Genomic DNA, 23,566 nt, shown 5'->3' with positions numbered 1-23,566 from the left:
GAACACTACTAAAGCTGTGCTACAACAACCGAACTCAATAGCTCTCTCTCCCTCTCTCTCGACGTTGATGGTGAGTACATCAATTTCATCCTGTGAGATTATACAACCGGTACGTTCAATAATTTCATACTCACGCCAAAAACTTTTAATTGTATAGTGGTATAGCCCCAGGAATTTTCTGTGAGTCTCACTCCGTCTCAGTCCTCCCTAACACATGTCTTTCCCAGCTTTTCCCGGGTTCAACCGGATCTCATTATGTTGCCCAAATATTCGGTCCCGTTCTCCTCCATCCTGCGTACCACCGAGGCTGTCTAGCCGGCTACCCTTAGACCCTACGCAATCACCTTCTCGTTATGTAGTCCAGAACTTCTCAGAACCACACCGTGGCAATTTTTTGTGACACCCCAACGGCACCTTAATTATCTCTCAGCAACCGGTTGGCCTCTCTTTCTTCATCCTGCCCATGATCGATGATGATGCAGCCGCATCTAGTGATATATCCGCCAGTGGCAGTCACTGCCTTGTGCGCAGCCCAAACTTCATTCCGGCGACGCCCCTTAGAAGAATGGTCCTTCCGCTTCAACCCTTGTAATAAGCGACGACCCGCGATAGGATCTCACACTTTTCACCTCTTAATTTGGAATTCGAATCTTCTGTCATATCGTCATAAACTCACTTGCTAACCGTGCGCGTGATAGATTGAGTTTGGTTTAAAAACTTTGTCTCACGAATTTGATCTTACAGCAAGGTCACCTATAATTGGCGGGATACTTGATATTTGACATGCTTTTTCATCTGATGCTCTGATATTGATCCGAGTACCATGGCCAAGTCTAGACACAAGTCTATCCTCTACTACATATGTATATATCCTTCTCGCAGATCGGATGCAAATACACTCGTATAATAATATCCTCTCTTCTAGTACGGAACCTCATGGAAGAGCTTCGACACGCTCTCCCCATAGTGGCTTCGCCGGATAACCTCCCCGAGGACAGGTCCGATGTCAATGACTTCGATCTTGGAACACTTTGCCTGGTTCTCCTTCTGAGGTAACGTATTGGTCACGATCAGTTTCTCCAACACGCTCTTCTCAATATTTTCTAGAGCATTGCCGCTCAATATTCCATGTGTCACGATTGCGTAAACCTTGGCAACACCTGCTTCGGTGAGATGATGCGCGGCGAGACACAGCGTTCCGGAAGTGTCGGCCATATCATCGATGAGGATGGCAACTTTGTCCTTGACATGCCCAACGAGAACCATGCGCGATACGGAGTTGGCCTTTTTGCGCTCTTTGTGAAAAAGAGCAAAATCGACGCCCAGGCGATCTGCGATGGACGTAGCCCTGAGATATAATGATGAGAGTTGTCATAAATCTCCTATCAGTAAGTTGTCACCTCTTGGCGCCGCCCGCATCGGGGGAAACGATTACGACATTTTGAAGATCAAAATGGGTGCGTATGTACAGGATTGATGATGGCTCGGCGAAAAGCTGGAATGGGCACACGTGTCAAATTATTGCCCAATCTATAAAATGCCACAGCACTTACGCTGTGCACGACAAAAATGGACGAATATGAGTGACCACGCTTGGAAACAGGATCAAACGTTAGACTTACTTATCCACTGGCACATCAAAGAATCCTTGAATTTGTGATGCATGAAGGTCCATGGTCTATATCCAAGTTGTCAGCGCATCGACGCATTGGGTTGACAGAGCACCCGCAAACACCGGAACGGTGCCCCGATGTTCCTTGGATAGATACTTACAATGACGTGATCACAACCTGCTTTTTGTATCATGTTTGCTACGAGTTTCGCCGTGATTGGGGCGCGGCTCTTGTCCTTCTTATCTTGTCGTGCGTATGGGAAAAGAGGAACGACAGCCGTTATGCGTTTAGCACTTGCAATCTTGCAGGCATGGATCATGATACAAAGCTCCATGAGGGATGTGTTGACTGCTCCGCATCCAGTATTGATAATGTACACATCGTTCTCGCGAACGCTCTCTGCGATGCGGACGCTCGTCTCGCCAATGCCGCTCTTGGTTACATCAGCTTTCGCAAGAGGTAGACCAAGGCTAGAGAGTGCATGGGTGAACAGCGCGCTCGCGAGTTCATTTGTATTTACCGTCGAGCAATGATCTCCGCCAGCTCGGGATGGCTGGTGCCTGTCAGGGTAAGTGTCACTCCGTAAGAGAAGGTCGCAAAAAGTCAGAATCTAAAGACGAACCAGTGAAGATTTTGACTCCAGTTCCGTTCAACATGATATTAATTTAAGTACAAGAGAGATATATCCATGGATTGTAAGAAGAAAAAAATAAGGAAAAGCGAAAACTAACACTTATCACACGTGTCACAGAAAATCAGCGTGTGACTGCGTGACGATAAGGTGATGGCTGTGCAGGGCGGCTGAGACGCAGCCAACTTGATGTGCACAATTCTTTGGAGCCTCTTAAGGCGATCACAATAACAAGTTTTCTTTTATTATGTTGCAACTTTGATCAAAGTCTTGACATAGGAGACGGGCCAATGGACTTCACTACTGGGATTACATACATGCCGTGCCATTGAGCGATACAAACGGGAGGAGGGCTGAATCTCCTCAAAATGCCACAAGACGCAAAACTATAAAATCGGGAGGATGATCCGTGATTCATTGTTTACGTACGCTTTTTGCAGAATGTCTTGTGGCGAACACGCCAGTCCTTCACCTAAGCATTGTGGAGTAGCATTATAGTTAAACGTCAGGTAGGCGACATTAATTCCGTAGCTCACCTGGCAGGTTCTTCCACAATAGAAGGCAGACTATCGAACAAGGTCATTCAGTTCTCTCATGCGTCTTTTCGGCCTGAAACTGCCTAAAATTGCATACCTGGCATCCAGAACAAGCCGAAAGCTGGCTCCGGTCAAACGTTTCACCAGGACACTGACAGTGCGATTAGCAAATGTTATGAAGATGACATGAGACTACCTCACATCAAAGTTTCCGCAGACCATGATATCTGCAGGATGGGACAGTCTTACCCTTCTCGCTTCCTCAAGGTCACCCTTCACTTCATGCACCTGACCAAGATTCTCGACAGAGACTGCCGCATCATATGCAGGACCATTCTCCATGCGGACAGAAACAGCCTTCTTGAGCTGCTCTTCAGCATCCGTGATCTTGCCCATCTTGAGGTAGAGTTCTCCGAGTGCATTGCGAGTTATGGCAGTAGTAAGATTATTCTCACTAACTGCATTGAGTTTAAGGTGGAGTGCTTGCAGGTGGAGATCCTCTGCACCGGTATAATCGCCTTGGTTAGAAAGGTTCAGGGCTTGGTTGTTTATTATAGCCGCCTGTAAACAGCCATCCCAGAGGCCGGGTTGGAATGCAAGTGCATTGTGAGGCCAGACATTTGAAGGTGAGTACGACGAGATTGTAAATGTACTGAGATGAGGTTTTTGTGATATCTATTGTTCAGCTCGCTTTGTTGGGAAGTGCCAACTTCCGAATCCCGCTCCTGTCTGAACGATCCAGATGTGGCCGTATGTTTTTATTGAAAAAAATAGCAAGAACCTTGCAATCAGCATATTTCAGAACCTAAGCCGTTGACTTTAGCATCAGCTTGGATCAAAGTGAATATCGTGTAACAGGGTTGACATGGACACCCAGGCCAGTGGTACTTTATGCTTTGCTAGACTGGACTACATGCCTGCCGTGCCGTTGCGATAACAGTGTCAAAACATATTTTTGGCTCACACAAGGCAGGAGAGCTTTGAGGGTGTCCTCGAAGTTCCACGAGACGTAAGATGTTACTCAACCATGGATTCGTATATGCGGTCTAAAGTCAGGTACCTTGCATCCAAAATAAGCCAAAAAGCTGGCCTGATCAAACGTTGTACCGGGACACTAGCTGATCATTAAGCGGGTGCCATAAATATGTATTGAGGTGGTACATACCAGGTTATAGTTTCCGCAGACCATAACATTTCCAAGGTGGAACTGTCCTAACCCTAATTTCCTCCGAGCTCAAGTTGCCCTTTGCTTCAACATGCACCTGATCGAGATAAGCATTAGTACCTATTCTCTTGCGGATAGAGGCAGCCTTCTTGAGCTGCTCTTCAGCATCCGAAACTCTGCCCATCTTGATGTAGAGTTCTCCAACATCATTCTCACCAATTGCGCTAAGTGAAGAATCAGTGACGGTTTGTGACAAAGAATATGTGTTGTGTCATGTTTGTTACGTGGCTAAAGCGAAATCATACGCTATCACTCACCGCTAACAACAAGTGCATCAATCGTCTTTCCATCCAACTGTGTATACAACGATCAATTCCAAGACTGGCTTCCTGAACTCTCTTTACTTATTTCTTTTCTCCCTCTTTCTCAATTAAACATGACTTCTTCCTCGTCCTCATCGCCAGAAATGCACCCTGCTCCTCCGGTAGACTCCGCTGAACGCTTTTCCTATAAACTTGCAACACATGAAGAGGTCCTTGAAGATCTATCCAGGTATATCCACTCCACCTATGTTCAATTTTGTTCTTACGCCAAAAAGTCGCTTTCTTTTAAATCTCCCAGAGGAAGAACTATCGTCTCTTGAGCGGATATGTTTCCAGGTGGAGCAAGCGTAAGCTGCCCGCAGTGCTTGCGATTCCCTTCCGGCTCACATTTTTCATATAGGCATTGGTTCTACGAGGACTTCATCCGAGAACAAAATCCCAAATTTCCATCGCTACCGCTGAAGAAATTCTCCGCAATGCTTTTCCAAGCTTGTCCTCTGCTACACCAGTGGAGTCACGATCATGAACAAGCCTTCAATACCTTCATGCAATACAAGACTAGAGTCCCTGTATGTGGCGCAATTATGTTAAACGACACCTGGGAAAAGGTATGGTGCTCTTGGTGCTCAAGAACGAACACAACTTACTCAGATCTCTAGTGTATCCTTGTCAAGGGGTGGAAGTCGTCTTCTGGTTGGGGCTTTCCAAAGGGTAAGATAAACGAGAGCGAGCCTACCCATGAGTGTGCCATTCGAGAAGTGCGTCGTGTTATCCACATTCCTGTCCGGCGACCTTAGATTCTCCGCTAGGTGCTTGAGGAGACCGGTTATAATCTGGCAGGTCAGCTGATTCCTGCAAACGTAATTGAAATGTCGATCAAGGAGCAATGGATTTCTCTCTTTGTGGTACCTGGAGTCCCGGAAGACTTTCCTTTTAAAACTCGGACCCGCAAAGAGATAAGCGTACGTTCATTTAGTCACACCTCCCCTTTTTTGTCGTAATTTTTCTTGCAGCGGATCGAGTGGTTCAAGTTAACTGATCTTCCAACCTGGAGGCGGAACAAAGCTGCACCAGGAAAGTTTTATTTAATATCCCCCTTCATCGCGTGAGTCTCCTTTTATTATTTGTTTATCAGTTATCGTCAACTTCGAGTAGATCGCTGAAGGCATTCGTCACTGCCAATAAGCCTCGAGCAATGGAGGGGCGAGTTCGGAGGATTGGAGGCTACACGAGTACGGATAATTGCACACATGAGTCTAGCTCATCTTCGGCGGATAATGGCGAACCCCAGACGCCATCTCCGCAGTATAGCGAGGCGCTTCCTGTGACAAACCGTCGTGTAGCTACCCACGAATCCGATGACGAGCAAGCTGTCGATCCTGAACACATGGACCCGCACTTTGCTCGTCTACTCAGTTCTCTGACGCTTTCGGCTGTTAAGCAAGATGATTCAAAGCCTCAGCTTGTTCTTCCGCCAGTCAAATCGCCTCTCTCGGTACTCGCTCACAACGCGACACCACTAGCCAAGCAGAATATCGTTGATTGGTCTTCTCGTGTTTCTGCCCAGTCAGAAACGCCTGGTATGATGTCTTCTCCGCCTCCGAAACAACGGCCCTCAAACATGACATCGTCCTCCGCACATACCCTTCGGGTTTCCCAATCTTTGAGCATGCAGGCTTCCTTTGTCGAGTCATCTACACTACCAAGTTCACCTACTCATGATCCTGGAACTCCTTCATCAGGAGCCCTTTCGACCGCCTCGTTATCCGCGGCGTCTGCCGCATCGTCTACTTCACCCTTGGCTTCCTCTCGAAAGGTCTCATTGTCGTCAAGACGTACGTCGAGCACTGCCGATATATCACCCTACCTTCCGCGCCTGACTGAGGTTCCTGCCTCAGGCAAGATGTTGAGGCAGCTGGCCCTACTGGAATCAGTGGCTGATGAGTCTTCACGCATGACCCCTACTCTGCCCAGTAGGGAGTTGCCCTCCGGTGCCCGTCGTCCGGGACCGTCGGCTTCCGTTCCACCATCTGCGCACTATCCGCAAGCTGATTTTCGCCCGTTATTTGGACATATGTCATCAATGCCAGCTGAATATTATCCCACACCTACTTCTCAGCAACCTAGCACCGGGCACCCTCAGCCGCCGCTTGTTGATGACATTTTTCAAGTGCGACCACGCTCTGGTCAGTTTGTCACCCACGACTATTCCCCTCGGAATATCCAACAAAATCAGTTGTTGTCACTGCTGACAGGCCCCCCATCCCTTCCTGTCGGAATGCCACACAGTTCTCATCCACATTCCTCCTACTTGCAAGGCTACTCTACAGTCCATAATTATCAAGCCCATCCTTCCGCACTCTTCCCCTCTGCACATCAGGGCGCGGGTCCTCATATGGTAACCGGTTTCTCTACTGGGATGCCTTCAGTCAGTGCTCAAATCGCATCTACTCGATTCTCTCCCATCACACCATCAGCCCATACTTTACAATCAAATTTTCTCCCACCGCCAATCACTTCGCGAACCCCTGTTACCAACAGCGCTCAGCTACTTTCACTCCTAAACGGTAATAAACATGCACCGGCACCAGCCCCCGTTAATGCTGGCCATAGATGATTAAACCACTATATCTCTGCTATAACCCCACCCTGCATCATATATTTTGCTTGTCATCAACGCCATAGTGTATATGCTACGTCCACTCTTCTCTTTTGGCACGCCTTCGCCTTTTCTCCTGCACTTATTCCTTGTCTTCGGTCCTTTACTTTCGAGACATCTTTTCCTGTCTGTCTTTTTTGACTGCGGGTTTCAATGAGTTTGGCGTGAACCATTGTCATTCTCGTCGTTCATTACGTTTTGTTGCTGCAGTACAATAATTGCTATCATCCATTTGTCCACTCTCGACACCTTTCTGTCATCCTTGAATCTACAGTACTAGTTCCGGTGTCATCCTTGGTCTCGTCGCAATACCCCCTGTAGTTTTGTAGCTCCATTTTCATTCTAACCAGATATATCGCTGGCCTATAGTCCGTGCTCATTCGCTTGTACTTGTTGTCTCTTGACCGCCGAATGCAAGCCAAGTTTCGTCACACTCATTTGTTTTGCTACTGAAGCGAGGAAATAAATATACTGCACGAAACCAAGGATGTGTGGTACATGCATGTCGAAAAGAAGAGATAAATGGTGATACAGGGTCAGGATACATGTTTGGTAAATCCCATGCGACGGGCATACTCTCGTTCCTCTTCAACCGTCAGTCGGTCCGAACCTGACCAATTTGCTGAACTCGTCCGTGCTCTAAACCGGCTCTGTCTCGTCCTGAACAACTCCTCCATTCGCAGTGGCCGTATCGCTCCGAATATGTCATCTGGGTTAACTGTGCTTTGCGTTTGCAACGCCTGTCGGAGCTCCGGTGACTGGGCCCAATCAGGAGGATCAAACGTCCGTGGCCGATCTTCATCTTCCGAGTCAGAGTATTCGCTGTTAATGTCAGGAAGTTCAATACTCTCGCTGGGAACTTCAGGTGGCTGTTGCTTAGCTGCCCGTATCTGGGCCATCGCACGTGCTGCCATCTGATTCTGCACCATGGCGGACGGAAGCTTATCTTCGTTCTCCTGTGGTGCAACCTTAGCTTTTCCCTTGGGAGGACCAACTTTGGTAGATTTCACTTCGGTAGTTGCAGATTTAACTGCTGATGACCCAGCGACATTCTGCGAGGCATTATAGGTCGCAGATGACACAAGCGCAGATGACACGGGGACCTTGATGTTCTTGGAAGCAGAACCAACTTTTGCTGCAGGAGTGACCAAACTGGATTTCGCCAACTTGGAAGGAAGAGTATCCTTCTTGTCTTTTGAAGGCGGCTTTTTAACTTCGGGTTTCTTATCGTCGATGGTGATCTTCCGCTTCTTCGTCGCGTCTTCCTCCGTCTTCTTAAGCACAGCAGTTTTGAGAGGCCGCTTTTCCGTAGTCTCGTCGCGCTCGCGTTTGCGCTTCTCGGATTCCTCCTTGATCTTTTTTTCCTCCTCAACAGCACGTGACTTCTCTTCATCTGCTTTGCGAGCAAGTGCTGCCTGGCGCCTCGCCTCCATCTCCTTGAGACGGGTGGCCTTTTTGTTGGCTTCTTCTTCTTGCTATACAATACTTTGAGTCCCACGAAACGTTCGAGGTAAAGGTGAACAAGATACCTTCTTCGCAGCCGCAGCTGCAAGCTGTAGGCTCTTAACCTCTGGCTTGGCCTTTTTGCCCGTACCAAGCATACTATTGACGAGCTTTGTGGCTTGACCGAAGAATCCAGCCTGTGATTGCTGGGAAGACGAAGACGTTGAAGCCATGGATAATTGGCTCTCACTTCGCGGAATGCCACCAGACTTCGGTTGTTACTGTGAGTATTAAGAATACTGACAGTTGAATTGTACATGCCTCAATAAGAGTAATAGTCGGCTGGCCAGCCTTGAGGACATTGCCCAGATCGCTCGTATACATAATTGACTCTGGGTCGGCTTCCGGTTCGGAGACATTGGATTCATTGTCCTGAAGCTGAGCCGCATCACCATGTATATCCATGGGCAAGGTACTGGGGATTATGGACCCCTCATCTCGCTGCACTGCGTTTCTCACTGAATTACCAGTCAGGTCACTTCTGGTTCTGGTGAGTCCCTGAGATTCGGTAGGAAGTGAACTCCATGTCATGCTGTCCTCCTTGTTATTGAAGTTGAAAGCAGTCCATCCCTGTTCGCTTGCGGCCAACTTCTCCTCAAGAGGCCAACTATCATCATCGTCATCTTCAAGTGTAGCAAATTTTGCCCGATGGATCTGGGATTCTGAACCATCTGCGTATTCAGCGTCTTGGGTAGAGGGCATCCAGGCTGGAATGTCCTCCACTTGATCAAAGACAGCATCCGACAATGTGTTTAATTGCGAAGATTGTTGCATACCGCCTGCCTGTGGAAGACGCGACGAAGGAGACGATGTAAGTCTTGCCGCTAGACCCAGGGATATTGGTGAAGGAAGCGTAAAGGTTGTTGCTGGCAAATTGAAAGAGAATTCTTTTGCGAGGGGTGCGATCTGCTTCAAGATAGGAGGCATGAACACTGGAGGAGGTTGCCTATTAAACACTGGACCAGGAGGAGGAACGAAGCTGGAGCCAGAAGTACGGGTGGGAGGTGGGGAGTTGGGTGGGGTTGTTGAGACACTCTCATCCGCTGCAGACACAGATTGAAGGGCTACCGGGCTCTCATTAGTCACGATGTCAGAGTGAACATCTGCAGTTGCCGGCTGGGATTCTTTAGCGTTTAGCGTGGAGAAGTCTTCTGACTCCGTGACCTGTTCTTCATTGATCTTGTTCCTCTCTGCTACTCTCGCTTCTGCGGCAGCACGAGCTTCAGCAAGTGCAGCGGCTGCCACACCACCACCGAGGGACTTCCCCATGCTTTTACCCGCGCGAGCACCAAGACCTTCAACTGTACGTTTGAACACCCCAATGAAACTAGCTTCTTCCTCCTTGTCGTTCAGTGGTTCCCAGTGCTCCTCAGGGAGATGCATAGCTCTAGTCGGCACCAGGGTGGATGAAGGAGTCTCAGTCGGCATAGCTGCCCCCTGGTTCAAAGGTGGGTCCTTCAAATTTTGTGGAGCAGAATCAGACTTGGAGGCCTTTGCCACTTTCGCTCTACGCCCCTCGCTGGTCTTGTCTGAAGCTAAAGGTGCAGCAGCCATGTCACCACTTTTCCGCTTCAAAGGAGCAACGGTGTTGCCAGAGGGACCCATTGCGCCGACACCAGGGCCGAGAATGCTTGCCTTATTATGCACGATGCCTTCCATGGCTTTCACTTCTCTAGCCTTCATTAGCCACGACGTACGTTTGCCCAGTGCGGAAGGTTGCGCTTGTGCTGGAGCAGCTGACGCAAAATTCCCAGCGCCCGTAGATGGTTCTCCTACGACGCGCATCGACTTACGTAGAGGAGATGGAGCGCGAAGTGTTGGAAATTGCGGTGCGCTGCTCTTGTGCGCAAGAGTACGAGACGGTGAGTCATTAAGTGGAATGACCATAGTGATTGAATCAGGAGCGGAACTGGACGCAGGTAGAATGGGCAGCGGGGCGGTCAATGCATCCCTGACATGCGTGATCGGAGAGCTGACTGCTGGTATCTGCGGAAGTGGTTGAGTGTGATTGCCAGTGCGTGCCTCTCGAGCGTGGGTATGTTTCGGTGAGTCAAGGGTAACAGAACGCAAGGCGTCAAGTGGTGATACTATCGTGTGCTCTACCTCTGGGGCTGGATCATCCTCTACTAGATCCGGATCATGACTGACATGCTTGCCCATAATCATGCCTGCGGGCTTGGACTGAGGAAAAACTCGCTCAGCACAGTCACTGTCTGCATGAGAATGCGTGGACTCCGCGTTCTGCTTGGCGTGGAGAAGTGCTTGATGAAAGCTGTTGACAGGTGGCTGATTCTCCTTGCATATGTCCTCCTCCTGCAGAAAAGATATTTTTCTCAATACATCAGTCTTCAAAGAGAAGAAATACCTCGAGAGACGAAAGGGTGGAGTTTTGCGCCTTTGCAGCTGCTGAAGTGGCTGCTCTGGTTCGCTTGGGTGCGGCCTTCTTTCGAGCAGGTGTCTTGACGAGGTCGATAATGGCTCTACAGATGCTCAGAGTAGAGAAAAGGATGTATCAGTTCACGCACTCTTGCTTTGGGCCAGCCAAGATATTCTCGAGATAATCGTCTAAGAAGATAAAGCCGTGTGTTTGGACCTGGTCCTCGAATAATTGCCGACATGGATCCTTCGCCATAGACATGCGAATAGAAGTTGTCCATGCTACAATTCCTGGCGCTGGGTGCGCCATACTTACCTTCGCGTTCGCTGGTGTAAACTGTGAGCAAGTGAAGGGTATTCGCAGTAGTTGAGTAGTACGACTAGCTAGCACCAAACAATGCATCAACAACGCGCACATCACATGACTGCAACAAATTCGCGCCATAAGTAGCAACTTAGTCAGGTCCGGCAATTTTCAAGTAAATAGACATAAACAGTAAGTAGACATATACTTGTATGAATTATGTAAGGCAAATAAGGAGCAAATAAGGAACTTGATGATTTCCTGATGGCCCTAAGGATCCTGAATATAACTATCTCAGTCTGGTATACCATCATAGCAATCCTCTAACATTTCAAGGTCCTCCACGATAACCTGTAATCCTTCAAGAAACTCCGCCCTTCTTTCTGCTTTTTTTCGGTCAAACAACCACGGGCAGTCAATGTTAATGCACTCAATTGGCTCTGCATTTGCGGATGACGCGCACGACGCGCATACCCGTTGTGCATCCAGGAACCGGCCTTCTCCTTTTCGTATTTGATCAAGGATGGCGGGCATTGTTTCTTGGGGCATTCTCCGACACCTTTCGCATATTCCTGTCGTGAATTCATTAACCTTGAAGAGAGGTAAAAGATAAGAGTGCCTACCGTCTGAAGACAAGCCACCGCATGCAATACACTGGGAACTCTGAAAATGTTCATCTATTTTCAACCGACTTGCTGCGATCTTCTGTTTTTTGGGAGACATTGCAAGAGGATTCGGATTATCGACTCGGATAGCCTTCGGCATATCGTCAAACCAAGTTCTGACGTCAGCACCTATCAGATTGAAAACACGTTCGAGCGGTGGAATCAGAACGCGGGATATGTAATACGAAGCGTCTAATTGCATGTGCCTAGATTGTGGTTAGCAGCAGTTCGGATTCACGGCAAAAGCAAAGATAAAGGACGCACTTATTTTGCAATAATTCTTCTGGGGACACCGCCCTGTCCACAAGCCGTGCCTGGGGACCCCTTATTATCACGTATGGAATTCGGTCGCCATACTGAACCTCGTCGTTCTCGTCCTCTATCATTCTTCGAGCGGCAACAGCTACCCCTGGTGGAGGTGGTGCCTTTTCACTGATGTAACCTCGTTCCAGTACATGTGATGCATCGATAGATTTTCACGCACGAATATGTCCCCATCTTGACTTCCTTTGCAAATATGAAATCTTGTATTGAGACTTGGTTTTGAAGAATTTTAGTCCATGACTGGTAGCAATAGTCCTTTACTTGACTGAGATCCTGGGTACGGAATAAAATTCTTGCCGCGAATTTAGGCAAGGGTTCGTGTCACGAGAATACACAAACATACTCACTTCAAACACATTTCTGTCATTTTTGACTGAGCAGGTACCCCATCACGACGGACAGTTTCGATCCCCTTCGCATCGAATGCGGGGACAGTTTCATCTGGATTCTCAAATTTGAATCCAACATATCTTTTCTTCGCCATCAATAAACATGGCAGATACACCTAGTCTAAACATTAGTAGTCAATTCGTTTATCTCGGAATGTATGGACCTTTTCAAATTTCAATTTGATGGGTGCTGGATTCATCGCCGTAATCGTATCCGCGATATCATAGCCGGTGTGGAAAGCCTGCTCTTTTGTCTTCCCTTGAAGGTATATGAACAGAGAGTCCGTGTCCCCGTAAACAACTCTAGCTCCCCATTTAGCATTGCTATCGATGACTTCTATGGCCTGACTCCATTTTCAGGCTGATACAAAACAACATGGCTGAAATACCAACCTTTTCCAAGGTTTCTCTGCCGCTTTGTACGATACTGTCTGCAATCTCAACAGCAGGCATACGGCCAGAGTATGTTGCACCCGTATATCCATAGGTGACATTGGCGATGTATTTCAAACTGAGCTGGCGGGCGTTCAGAACTCGACTAAGTGCCTGTGTGACCGTGGTTATTGAAGTCAGAATTGACGACATACGCATTACCTTGTCAGTTTTCGAACCCTTCATCGCCTGTTTGACCATTACTCGGGTGTCCAACAATTCCGTGAGCATGCGCGCAAGCAAACCCTTCCTCACTTCAGGCTTCACGTACATAATACCATTCGGCGCGACTATAGCCGAGGGCTTAAGACGAGCATGAAGCCCATAAAAGAGATGACTGACTTGTTATGTGGTCTTGCAAGTTTTCCAAGAGTCCATGTGGTCTTTGGAGATCCACGACACCAAACCTGTTATGACCCTGGAAGTCGACTATTCTTCCGAGACAGGTTGAGTAGCAATAATTGTAAGCAATCATAATTGATGGATAAAGTGATTGGAAGTCGAGCACGACGACAGGTCCATTGTAAAAGGCGGAGAGGGGTTCCATAATGAGAGGCATACATTCTGCAGCATTTTGTTTTCCAACCTAAAAGACGGTGTCAACTGATTTTGAAGAATGGTATCATTCGGACTCACATCCTGTTTGCTAGGAGATAGGAGAACAAAGCTTTCTGGCTTCGCAATGCGGAACATGAATGACTCCACTTTAAACTGTGAGCCTCGACTGATTACGGAGTAAAAGTCGACTCCAAAGACACGCGCAAACTCTCTGTCGGCGCCATATATGAGGACTTAAATTAGATTGGATTGAAGACTCACGCATTTTTTGTGGTTATTTCGGCTTCTTGGAGAATCTCCAGTGTCATTATCGTCCGTTCAAGGAAGTAGCGAAGGACACGGGAGGTGTGCACGGGATCTGTACTATTATACCAAGTCGTTAGGACCTCAGGAGTATAACGAGGGACCCTGTGCAGATGAGTGGTGAAACAGTGGTGATGGATTTGGTCAGCATACCTTCTACGCAGTAACTGGAAGGCCACGTTTTCGAAAGAATATATGGACAGTGTCTGCTCAACTCGCATAATTCTCCAGACATTGAACACATGCCGACCAGTGACCTTGAACGTGGTTGTTGTCCTCTGGCTCCATTGATAGTTTCCTGCAGCATCATTCTTGTTAGGAGCTCGAGATATAAGCTCGCCAACGTCAAAACCTTCACATGTATTAATTACCAAGAATTGGAAAAGACCTTGCACGAACCATAGTAGTTTCCTCGAGCACTGAGATAGCCCCAAGATGCTGATTGAACATTCCAGCCGACGATGATATCCGGATCAAAGTCAATTACTATGTCAACTATCCGATTGAGTAACTCCAGTTCGTCAGCGACAATCTCCAACGGGAAATCGCGTATTCGACGAGGATCCAGTTGCGCATTTTTAACTGCCAGGATGCCTCGTTCGTGAAACACTGAATGAATATTATCATCCCCGAGAGCAAAGAAGATTGCAACAATCCCATCAACATTTGCGTCAGGTACTTTATTACCACTGTGAAGGAGCTAGCAATGAAAGTGAGCACATGGTAAATGGTCATTTCGGGACTCACCAAACATTTCCAGGGAAAACAAGGACATGTGCTGGGCCGCTCTAGTGTTGGAGTCAGATCGAACATGTGGTGTTGACTTCAGACCATAGGGATTCATTTGGGTACTGCCCTCGATCTATATAACCTCTCATAAGATGTTGCTTTGACATAGTAAATTCAACTTACCTGAGAGCACATCCTGGCCCTTGAGGTCCGCTGAATTGGGTTTTCTTTCAGCCACCTTTTCATTTGAGTTTTACTCGGAGGTAGGGCTGCATACTCCCATCCCCATGACAGAGATGTGCCTTTCAAACGACGCACATTTCTTCCCGTATGAAGCTGACTTCCATGAGACTTCCACTGGTCCAGGGTGTCCAGTCCCTCACCGCCTTTAAGGTGATACAGTAGACCTGCGTATTCTCTGGGGTGCTCTGGAGCATCTGCGCGCTTGGAGTAATAAGGATTACGATAAAGCCTTCGAGGGACACCGTATGTCTCAATAGTCCTGAAAAGTTCAGAGGAGGACGGTGGTGGTACAGCGAATACGAATGCCGTGGTTGGGCTTGAGGTAGGTAGTATATGTCTTGAAAATGAAACTCTTGGTAAGGTCGGCTGTAAAATGCTTTCAATGCGTTCAACGCGATCGTCTCGGCGTTCCTCTCTTGTTTCTATTGACGTTGAGCGAATTGTAGGGCCCTGTGAATTCTTCGGCCTTCCCGATACATCAATCGACTGTTCACCTCGAAATAGGAATGGGTTTTCTTCGATATCGCATCCAACACTATTATCAGCTGAATTAGATGAGCTAGGGGATAATCCTCGCTGTGTTGAGAGCTCTATAGGAACCATCGACGGTAGCGCATGTCTGCTTGCAACCATTCAATACGGATCGATATATGGTAGCTTCAATAATTACATCATCGGTGTAGTCGCATCGTAGGCGACCTCGTTACTGATGTACCGCATTCTCCTAAATATGCATAAATGAAAAACCCTTCCATGGAAGTAATGTGCTCACTTAGCAGGAGTTGCTGAAAGCTCTGAAGATGCCGAAAGACTCCTCGCTCGTTTGCAGCTGTTCTCACTTCAATGATGACTTTTAAAAGAAGGAGTTGCCTACATTTCCAGATCGCGCCATGAATGTCGGAATGAATTTGTTCGGGGAAGTTCTCGCGTAGGAGAGCCGAGTCTGCTGAGACAAGTATGAGCACATGAGCACATGAGCCAGGGAAAATAAGTGATTGAACCTTTCATTCTCATCCATGGTAGCTTCAGCCTCGCCAGAGGGATTGGGCATATCCATCCCAAAGTCTGGAGGAGGCCCTTCTTCGGCCAACTGATCATCAGCAGCAGCGTCAGGCTCTGCAATGGTGTCCCCCGCCTGCAAGTCCGCCCACTCTTGGTCTTCGCGGTCCATTAGCTGACTCATTTCCTGTGTAGAAAGTAACATCTCGTCAACATCGACATCCGTGCTTTGCGGTGGTCCTTCCCGATTTGTCGAAGACCCATACTGTGTCGCTTGTGCAAAAGGATTTTCGCTGTCCTCGGCTTCCAAAATATGAGTGCTCTGTCCATTATGACCAGTGGCTTCTTTACGAGCTGGCCTCCAAGTTCTCCACTCAGCCTCCCAGAAGGCTTCTACACTCTCAAAAGTGGTCATCACCCATTTCTCCCAAAGTCCCGCACTGTCTGCGAAAGCGGGCTCGAGGTCTCTTTCTTTTTCAATGCGTTTTCTGACTTCCTCCCACCACCTCACTTCCGCAACCCACTCGCCCCCATGGGCCCTCGACCTCTTGCTTGAATCAATAGGAAGCACAGGGGTTGGAGAGAGGCCCTTGGCAAGTCTTCGACGTCTTTCGTCATCCCACAGTTCACGAACACTCAGAACAAATGGTTCAGAAGGTAAAGGCGGTGAGGGTATTGCCAATTTGTGGTGGATGTTGCGTGCGGACAAAAGACGGCGGTTTAGAATTTGATGAGCAGCAACATCAACTTCAAGCGGCATGCGGGATTGACGAAAGTATGGTGATATCTTGAATGTTGTTGGCTCCGTCATTTCAGTATCGGTTTCTTCGTGTCCTCGCTGCCAGGCCTCCGCGATATTCATCCAGCCACATCCATAGAGCCCAAAATCGCACATGAACTGCAGGATGTAGCTCAAATGGCTTTCGTAAATGCGAAAGCGTGTTCGCATAACAGTTCCAGATTGCAATATAGTGACAGCACGATTGACAAAGGCGGGGTCTGCAATAAGAATCTTCAAGAACGGCGTATAAGACGAGTGAAATCCATAGAAGTGAACGCCTTTCACGAGAAGTACACCCCGAACAAACTGTGATTTGCGCGAATGTGGATTGCGCTTCATCGAGATGGCGATAGCATGGTTCAAAGAACGAGATAACTTTGCGATGTACTGGTTCACTGACTGGAGTCAGCACGAAAACATCCTGAATTAACTGAATCCACACACCATTTTCGGGACTCAATTTACCCTCATACTCAACAAAAAAATAAGGGTACACTTGATGCACATGTACACATGCTTTCGTTCCTGTGGACGATGCGCCATAAATACGGATCACAGGCACTCGAGGGAGAGATGTGTTGTCGAGAGGGCCAGGGGAGGCCACAGTGTAGTCAATTTGGTTGATGAGTACTCGGAGCGTAGCCTCCTGCTCCATGAGAACTAATTGTTGTACAGTATGAACAGCGTAGAAGATCGCTCAGCGCATGCACTGAATCCAAGTATCAGTGAGGGGCCCTACTGGCGGCTCAAGTTAGACGTGGGGACGCGCTTGTCACATGCCAAAAACGTAAGTCAAGTCACATGTTCAAGCAATGTTCAAGTTCCTGCAGCTGCACTTGAGCTGCACACAAGCTAATGTTACTCGAACTACAACATCTACTAATAATCTCTCTCTTTCACTGGTCTAATGGTATTGAATAAGTGTGCGATTCATAACGACTAATCACAACTGATTGATCCTCCTTTCATGGTGAATGACAGATATAACTTGCTGCCCAATCCACGTCTTGCCTGGCTCTATCTTTGCAAATCCCCTCACATAACCCGGCTCGACACAAACATACCTTTCCCTACGGAATGTTAGCATCCAAGTGCATGAACCAGTATAAATGCTCACCATCCCCCATCTTCCATGTCTGCCATTTTCACACCTGCAACCTGCTGAGGGTTCCAGACAACAACGTCCTTTAGCTCCTGAACCGTAATCTCTACACCACCTCCTGGCCACGTGACTTCATATTTCCCCCCTGCATCTTCGTACACAGAGTCAGTGAACTGACGAACGTCAACTCCTGCTCTAGTCTCGACTTTCGGTTTGTTTCTGGCTTCTTCAGATGCGTCTGTTTTGTCAAAATAACTTTTACTTTGCAATGGGAAAACAAGGACGTCATCTGCAGGGGCCTTAATATAGTTGTGGAACAAAGCCTGGAATTCGAGGTTGTCTGGTGGGTAAGCCGTGGAGGTCGACGTATTCGTGACGTGCAGATCAGTACTAATCTGATGCTGAGCCAGGGTAACGATGTAAGCCAGATGGAATGGTTTGTCGTATTTTGCTGTGATACCCGCAGTTGGCTCAAGCGCTGAGAGAAAATATATCAAGCGACACAAATCCAGTGAGATGGCACTTACTGAGTCTCACAGATACCCCCTCGTCATTGTCCATCATAATGCTATCGAATTTCCACACTTCATTTCTGGCAAAACCATGCTGGGCAAGTTTCATGTGCTCTGGGTGGCTGGGAGGTCCAAAGCAAGGAAATATAACTGGGATACCTCCCCGCACAGGCTTTGAGCCATCGATAGCGGATTTGGATGAAACGAATAGCCGCTCAATTGGCTGAGGTTGGGTGATGGTTCCAGCCTTCCATGAAATGACTGTCGCACCGTACAGAAGTAGTTCCACAGAGGAACCCTATTTCAGGAATCAGGGATGTCTACTTTTAGTCAGGTCTATCACGGACCTTTGTATGAGTCAAAGTGACTCGCCCAGAAACTTGTTTGACTGGCATCTTCGAAGTAGATGGTGAGATTGAGGGACTGAGTTGGCAACTATGACATATACCCCCTGGGAGGAGGCTAGCGGCCCGGCCCCCGCGACTGATTAAAAGCCTGCCCTTAGGTAGAATCGCTTACTCTTCCACTTTGTTCTTACTTTGTCACTGTCACTCATGACATACACCTCTCCCACTGTCGACACCTCTTTCACACTTCCTGACTCCAGAACGAGATTGTGTCTATGGTCGGGCCAGGTCGGCCGAGAAAGAAGCCCTCTTATCGGCTTCCTCTGCGATCCTTTCGCGGCGCGGCAGTGACTCTTCAAATAGGCAGATGCATATGCCGTTACATTCGCCGCAGACCAAAGTCGTCCTGGATCATTGTTGACTTCCTGTTTATTCAGCGTCTCCAGCTGATATTTTATCGATTTCTCACTTGCTATCGGTGCTGTGGCTGCTTTGCCACATCCTCTGAACTTTTGCCATACTGTCATGGCGTCACCTGTTCGTTGTAAATTTTGACGAATTGCTACTATCACAACACATGTGATATCAAAGGTCAAGGCGCCTCGTCTCATCACACCCAAGGACTCTTCACTTTGACACCTCCGGCGTGGTTAATTCGTGCGTTTGTATGCAGCATCATCCTTCTTGCCCACTTGACAATTGCGCTATCACAAAACAAACTCGTGATCAAAGGACCAAGCTACCTTGTTTCGTTGCACACGAGGACTCTTTGCTTCGATGCCTCGGGCGTGGTTTATCGGTGCTTCCGTGCGCCCGCCTGCAGCATCGCCCTCCTTGACCATGCATGAGGGTTCGATATGCATTATTGCGCCATACTATAGTCCATACCTGCACAGAAAGGTGCATCACGTAGCTATATCATACACTGCCTACCCCGCATGGACAGGGAACACTCATACTACAATTTTGGTGCTATATGCAAAATAGTGCAGCTCGCAGGGCAAGTCATGAGCAAAGCATACGAGGACGATTCAACAAGGTTTATGGGTGCTTGTGCTTCGTGCGGTGTGACTCAGCCTCGCTGAGTTTATAACCAAGGACACGGATTCACGGTCTCATAAACTCGGTGTACACTAGGTCGTGACGTCAAAATGCTGTTACATATTGTCGATCCGATGAGGCTAGTTTCGAGCCAGATCTCGCTTCATTCTGAGTTGTCTTGGGTGTATGTTGATCTCCGTGTGCATGCACGCAGCGAAGTGGAAGCCCGTTGGCAGTATTCTGCCGAGATTGGTACTGGTTGCGGAACTTGTCAAAGACTATGGGTGCCTTCCGCTCTGGAACGGGTTGAGAATTTATAGATTTATATGGAGCCCTTGCGGGTGGTGGCTCATGGTTTGTTGGGTTGTGGGTTGTTATGTATGATTGTCCGACACTGATTCAATACTAACGATGGGATATCACAGGACTTGCAACCCGTATGATGGTGCCCCTCCGTTATCGCGAGGTAGACCTTATGGCTTACGTCATGGTCTGTCGTCTTCAACTGAGCCATTGGGCATGCTGTTGATGATTATCGCATAATATTTCTGATATTTCTCTTCTTCATGAAAGGGTTACAGTGGACCAATATCTTTTAGTCGGAGGTTAACTGCTTTACGCTCTATATGTACTACAGGGCCCGTGATGAAGTTCTTGATTTTAGTTATTGAGTGATTTGTCTATTATCCCTCGTGACGGCCTTTGGGGCTAGGTTTGTTGGTGCAGTGACTAGCCTCGTTCCGCCCGGGAAGACCAGCATGAAACTATGACGGGCACTACTTGGTCAGTTCCGATTCCGTTAAATGTCTCACGAGTACCAGCTCTCGAAGTCGGGCACCAGTCACGATAGGTTAGTACTTGCCTCAGCGACGGTACCTACGGGTAGCATGAAGTCAGTGCAAGCATCATATTTCTAATATTCTGCACTGGGTAGTTATAGTTGCAAACTTGAACGATAAATATTGGCCTGGTGATTGAATTAAATGCACCTCAGGCTAAACAAAGATACACCTTTCACCTTAATCAAGCTTAATCAAGGACAGATCACTTGCCCTCAACGTTTAATCGCTAGACTCATCACACTTTCCAACACAACCATCTCCAGCCTTGCAACTCTTGTAGAGGTGTAGCAGGCTAGTATCTGACTTACTAAACAGTAAGAAGCCCCCGCGTGATTTCTCAACTGGGACTGAACGTCTCTTGGTACAGCGCCACTGCGATGGAACCCGGATACACCATGGAGGACGTGAGTCTCATCATCAAAATGAACAACATGAAAGTAACACATCATTATTGCAGATTGCACCTATTGCCGTTCTAATGGACGAGCTGCGCTCGGAAGACGTTCAACTACGCCTCAACGCTATTCACAGCATACCCACGATTGCACTTGCTTTAGGGCCAGATCGTGCCCGTGACGAGCTTGTTCCCTTCTTGCAAGATTCTGTCGATGATGAGGATGAGGTACTACTGGCCTTGGCCAAAGAGCTTGGAAGGAATTTTGAGGAGTACATTGGTGGAAAGCAATTCGCTCATGTGCTGCTAGGCCCTCTGGAGAATTTATCCGCAGTAGAAGAGACCCTGGTACGGGATAAGGTGCGCGTCCTCAAGAGATGTTGCTGGATCGATTGGTTAATAACTTATACTTTTGCCACCAGGCTGCAGAATCTATCGCCAAAATAGCCGAAGTTCTATCTACTCCGCAAATCGAGGAGTTTTACATCCCACTCCTGAAGCGGCTCTCGCAGGGCGAATGGTTTACATCACGCACTTCTTCTGCTGCACTGTATCCTCCAGTTTACAACAAAGTATCGTGGTCAATCCAGGAGGATCTCCGGAAGGGCTTCGCCGCTCTGGGTGCAGATGATACACCTATGGTCAGACGTGCTGCAGCAAAGTGGCTCGGGGTGCGTAATATATATTCTGCCTCTGCGGCGATTGAAATACTAACTCTCTGGCAGCCATTTGTTAAAAACCTGTCAAAGCAACATGTCTTGTCGGATGGGCTACCTATCTACCGCAGACTTCAATCCGATGATCAGGATTCTGTGCGCTTACTCACAGTAGAAGATCTTATTGTTATCGCGAAGCAACTTACGCCACCTGAGGTGAAGGAGCAGCTGTTGAAGCAAATTAGACACAGTATTGCTGATAAGAGCTGGCGAGTGCGATATATGGCTGCAACACATTTTAATGAGGTGCGTCCCTGATGCCAAATTCTACATTTATCTGGGTACCATAATTCATATTGGCGTTTAGCTCGCAGAAGCCGTCGGCACAGAACTGGTTAGGGAGGAGTTAATAGGGCAATATGTGCAGCTTCTGAAAGATAACGAGGCAGAAGTACGCACAGCGGCTGCAGGCCAAATTCCAGGTATGGTAATCGATACTACTACAGAATATTGCTTGATTCCGCTCTCGATTTTCAGGGTTTTCGAAACTGCTCGAGAAGGAAGTCATCCTTGCACGCATCGTGCCTTGCGTACGTGACCTCTCGCATGATGCGTCTCAGCACGTGCGAGCCGCTCTTGCAAACCATATCAGTGGCCTTGCACCGCTCTTGGGCAGAGATGCTACTATAGAGCATCTCTTACCCTTGTTCCTTCATCTATTAAAGGACGAATTTCCTGATGTTCGGCTCAATGTCATCAGTAAGCTCGAGACTGTAAATGGTGGTAGGCTTCCTGCTCGTTTGCATGCGAATAGTTCTCTGAAATTGCTATTGTCAGTCATTGATATCGAACTCCTGTCTGATAGTCTTCTTCCCGCCATCATCGAGCTTGCAGAGGATAAGTCATGGCGTGTCAGACAGGCTATCATAGAATATATCCCCCTTCTCGCAACACAACTCGGAAAACCTTTCTTCGACGAGCAGCTTGGGAACCTGTGCATGTCCTGGTTGGGTGACACAGTCTTCAGTATACGCGAATCTGCAACCATCAACCTCAAGAAACTAACGGAAGTCTTCGGCGTCGATTGGGCGAAGGTTCAGATTGTGCCCAAGGTTATGGGTATGGGGCAACATCCAAATTACCTCTACAGGATGACCACCGTGCAAGCGATCACAGTACGTGCTTATCTTTACTAGGCTGCAGCGATTTGAGCGGGATCTTCAAATTGTAGACTATCGCACCTTCCCTGAATCTTGCAATTGTTCAAGCTGAGATTATCGGGCCGCTCCTGCAGCTTGCTGAAGACCCCATCCCGAACATCCGCTTCAATGTCGCCAAGTCTCTAGAAGTCCTTGCCACTACATATGGAAATACTACGGAGGGTCGCGAATTTGTCCGTAAAAGCATTGTTCCGGTACTAGAGCAACAGAAAACAGATTCTGACGCAGACGTGCGTTACTTCGCCGCACGGGCCCTTCAAAAAGCGTCAGCGGATATGTTAGGCAAGTGTTGAAAGTACGAAAAAATCGTCCGTGGCGTTGACCTCTGTAGCACAGGTTGATTAGGCGGTCTTTGCAGTCTGCACATACCCCTCTCCCTTTGAGTCTTTTTCTCGCACTCACGAACATTCCAAGAGAATAAATAGTAGTGTACCTTCTTTTGTGCTCAATGAATCATGAACTGCAGACAAAACACTGCCTATTATGCTCCCCGTACCAATGCGCAGCACATCTGATTACATTGGCGAAGACTTTCTTTCTTTGACTAGCAGATTCTGTCGTTGGTCTATTGCACACAATGCGTGCCGAGTCTTCCTTAAACTATATAGAAACTGTAATGCATTTCGTACCGCATGATCGGGCTCCCAGTAAGAAAATATATCGTAGTTATGCGCCTTTGAGAAGCTTGCTCACGATTCCGCAGATCAAGTGGAACTGTGTTTCTTAGATCAATAGTGGCCATTAGGCGTTATAGAGTGTCATGACCCGCGCCCAGATCTCATGTGAAGAGGTTCAAACCTAATCGATAATCTTGTGGGTGAGTTGCTTTTCATCACGTGATATCGGCGCGAGGGTGGGGGGACCAATCAGAGACGAGGTTTGATTAATAAGGTTTGGCGATCTAAATATTAGGGTATAA

General features: G+C 47.9%; 7 protein-coding genes across 7 annotated transcripts; 2 read left to right on the top strand and 5 right to left on the bottom strand.

The window, feature by feature from the left end:
• Positions 1 to 772: 772 nt before the first annotated feature.
• On the bottom strand, positions 773 to 2,269 carry F5891DRAFT_1234617 (phosphoribosyl pyrophosphokinase; the record flags this gene model as incomplete). The annotated part of the gene is made up of 6 exons (XM_041369616.1): positions 773 to 1,348; positions 1,401 to 1,495; positions 1,631 to 1,678; positions 1,774 to 2,083; positions 2,134 to 2,173; positions 2,236 to 2,269. The coding sequence occupies 6 exons, from the start codon at positions 2,267 to 2,269 to the stop codon at positions 922 to 924; spliced, it is 954 nt and encodes a 317-aa protein (XP_041224797.1). The 3' UTR covers positions 773 to 921.
• Positions 2,270 to 2,466: 197 nt separating this feature from the next.
• Positions 2,467 to 3,180, bottom strand: F5891DRAFT_1040192 (uncharacterized protein). Its single transcript, XM_041361998.1, has 4 exons — positions 2,982 to 3,180; positions 2,878 to 2,931; positions 2,781 to 2,810; positions 2,467 to 2,716 (listed from the first exon to the last, which is right to left on the bottom strand). Exons 1-4 carry the CDS (start codon positions 3,174 to 3,176, stop codon positions 2,666 to 2,668), a joined length of 330 nt encoding a protein of 109 aa, XP_041224796.1. The 5' UTR covers positions 3,177 to 3,180; the 3' UTR covers positions 2,467 to 2,665.
• Positions 3,181 to 4,197: 1,017 nt separating this feature from the next.
• On the top strand, positions 4,198 to 7,377 carry F5891DRAFT_1110991 (DCP2-domain-containing protein). Its single transcript, XM_041363716.1, has 7 exons — positions 4,198 to 4,497; positions 4,544 to 4,615; positions 4,669 to 4,876; positions 4,928 to 5,026; positions 5,078 to 5,230; positions 5,282 to 5,373; positions 5,424 to 7,377. The coding sequence occupies exons 1-7, from the start codon at positions 4,382 to 4,384 to the stop codon at positions 6,883 to 6,885; spliced, it is 2,202 nt and encodes a 733-aa protein (XP_041224795.1). The 5' UTR covers positions 4,198 to 4,381; the 3' UTR covers positions 6,886 to 7,377.
• Positions 7,369 to 10,683, bottom strand: F5891DRAFT_421014 (uncharacterized protein). The gene is made up of 3 exons (XM_041371769.1): positions 8,692 to 10,683; positions 8,457 to 8,639; positions 7,369 to 8,402 (listed from the first exon to the last, which is right to left on the bottom strand). Exons 1-3 carry the CDS (start codon positions 10,594 to 10,596, stop codon positions 7,464 to 7,466), a joined length of 3,027 nt encoding a protein of 1,008 aa, XP_041224794.1. The 5' UTR covers positions 10,597 to 10,683; the 3' UTR covers positions 7,369 to 7,463.
• Positions 10,684 to 11,404: 721 nt separating this feature from the next.
• Positions 11,405 to 17,188, bottom strand: F5891DRAFT_954395 (uncharacterized protein; the record flags this gene model as incomplete). Its single annotated transcript, XM_041375253.1, has 19 exons — positions 11,405 to 11,682; positions 11,734 to 11,981; positions 12,040 to 12,207; positions 12,260 to 12,391; positions 12,447 to 12,604; positions 12,653 to 12,832; positions 12,882 to 13,034; positions 13,083 to 13,210; positions 13,263 to 13,506; positions 13,557 to 13,689; positions 13,740 to 13,886; positions 13,935 to 14,133; positions 14,181 to 14,459; positions 14,502 to 14,643; positions 14,694 to 15,372; positions 15,526 to 15,591; positions 15,628 to 15,699; positions 15,755 to 16,928; positions 16,978 to 17,188. The coding sequence occupies 19 exons, from the start codon at positions 17,186 to 17,188 to the stop codon at positions 11,405 to 11,407; spliced, it is 4,791 nt and encodes a 1,596-aa protein (XP_041224793.1).
• Positions 17,189 to 17,330: 142 nt separating this feature from the next.
• Positions 17,331 to 18,575, bottom strand: F5891DRAFT_1040181 (galactose mutarotase-like domain-containing protein). Its single transcript, XM_041361997.1, has 4 exons — positions 18,495 to 18,575; positions 18,163 to 18,445; positions 17,651 to 18,113; positions 17,331 to 17,603 (listed from the first exon to the last, which is right to left on the bottom strand). Exons 1-4 carry the CDS (start codon positions 18,540 to 18,542, stop codon positions 17,477 to 17,479), a joined length of 921 nt encoding a protein of 306 aa, XP_041224792.1. The 5' UTR covers positions 18,543 to 18,575; the 3' UTR covers positions 17,331 to 17,476.
• A 1,925-nt stretch (positions 18,576 to 20,500) lies between these two features.
• F5891DRAFT_1040175 (ARM repeat-containing protein) lies at positions 20,501 to 23,283 on the top strand. Its single transcript, XM_041361996.1, has 10 exons — positions 20,501 to 20,691; positions 20,745 to 20,781; positions 20,835 to 21,131; positions 21,194 to 21,442; positions 21,497 to 21,733; positions 21,795 to 21,909; positions 21,965 to 22,210; positions 22,265 to 22,602; positions 22,659 to 22,929; positions 22,984 to 23,283. Exons 2-10 carry the CDS (start codon positions 20,755 to 20,757, stop codon positions 22,986 to 22,988), a joined length of 1,785 nt encoding a protein of 594 aa, XP_041224791.1. The 5' UTR covers positions 20,501 to 20,691; positions 20,745 to 20,754; the 3' UTR covers positions 22,989 to 23,283.
• Positions 23,284 to 23,566: the final 283 nt, after the last annotated feature.

Source organism: Suillus fuscotomentosus (genome assembly GCF_016647785.1).
Source record: "Suillus fuscotomentosus strain FC203 chromosome Unknown F5891scaffold_34, whole genome shotgun sequence".
Lineage (NCBI taxonomy): Eukaryota > Fungi > Basidiomycota > Agaricomycetes > Boletales > Suillaceae > Suillus > Suillus fuscotomentosus.
Note: the sequence above shows the minus strand (reverse complement) of the source record. Positions and strands in the feature narration are given on the sequence as shown.

Excerpts from the sequence above, each read along its gene's own strand:
- F5891DRAFT_421014 (XM_041371769.1), bottom strand. The coding sequence starts at position 10,596 with ATGATTATGGGCAAGCATGTCAGTCATGATCCGGATCTAGTAGAGGAT. Across the intron at positions 8,640-8,691 it reads CGACTATTACTCTTATTGAG|TCTGGTGGCATTCCGCGAAG; the intron begins GCATGTACAATT and ends TAACAACCGAAG. Across the intron at positions 8,403-8,456 it reads CAGCTGCGGCTGCGAAGAAG|CAAGAAGAAGAAGCCAACAA; the intron begins GTATCTTGTTCA and ends AGTATTGTATAG.
- F5891DRAFT_1040192 (XM_041361998.1), bottom strand. The coding sequence starts at position 3,176 with ATGGGCAAGATCACGGATGCTGAAGAGCAGCTCAAGAAGGCTGTTTCT. Across the intron at positions 2,932-2,981 it reads TGGTCTGCGGAAACTTTGAT|TGTCCTGGTGAAACGTTTGA; the intron begins GTGAGGTAGTCT and ends TCGCACTGTCAG. Across the intron at positions 2,717-2,780 it reads ATTGTGGAAGAACCTGCCAG|GTGAAGGACTGGCGTGTTCG; the intron begins GTGAGCTACGGA and ends CACAATGCTTAG.
- F5891DRAFT_1040181 (XM_041361997.1), bottom strand. The coding sequence starts at position 18,542 with ATGCCAGTCAAACAAGTTTCTGGGCGAGTCACTTTGACTCATACAAAG. Across the intron at positions 18,446-18,494 it reads TCACTTTGACTCATACAAAG|GGTTCCTCTGTGGAACTACT; the intron begins GTCCGTGATAGA and ends TTCCTGAAATAG. Across the intron at positions 18,114-18,162 it reads GGGGGTATCTGTGAGACTCA|CGCTTGAGCCAACTGCGGGT; the intron begins GTAAGTGCCATC and ends ATTTTCTCTCAG.
- F5891DRAFT_1110991 (XM_041363716.1), top strand. The coding sequence starts at position 4,382 with ATGACTTCTTCCTCGTCCTCATCGCCAGAAATGCACCCTGCTCCTCCG. Across the intron at positions 4,498-4,543 it reads GTCCTTGAAGATCTATCCAG|TCGCTTTCTTTTAAATCTCC; the intron begins GTATATCCACTC and ends TACGCCAAAAAG. Across the intron at positions 5,231-5,281 it reads GGACCCGCAAAGAGATAAGC|CGGATCGAGTGGTTCAAGTT; the intron begins GTACGTTCATTT and ends TTTTTCTTGCAG.
- F5891DRAFT_1040175 (XM_041361996.1), top strand. The coding sequence starts at position 20,755 with ATGGAACCCGGATACACCATGGAGGAC. Across the intron at positions 21,910-21,964 it reads GGCTGCAGGCCAAATTCCAG|GGTTTTCGAAACTGCTCGAG; the intron begins GTATGGTAATCG and ends CTCGATTTTCAG. Across the intron at positions 22,211-22,264 it reads GCTCGAGACTGTAAATGGTG|TCATTGATATCGAACTCCTG; the intron begins GTAGGCTTCCTG and ends TGCTATTGTCAG.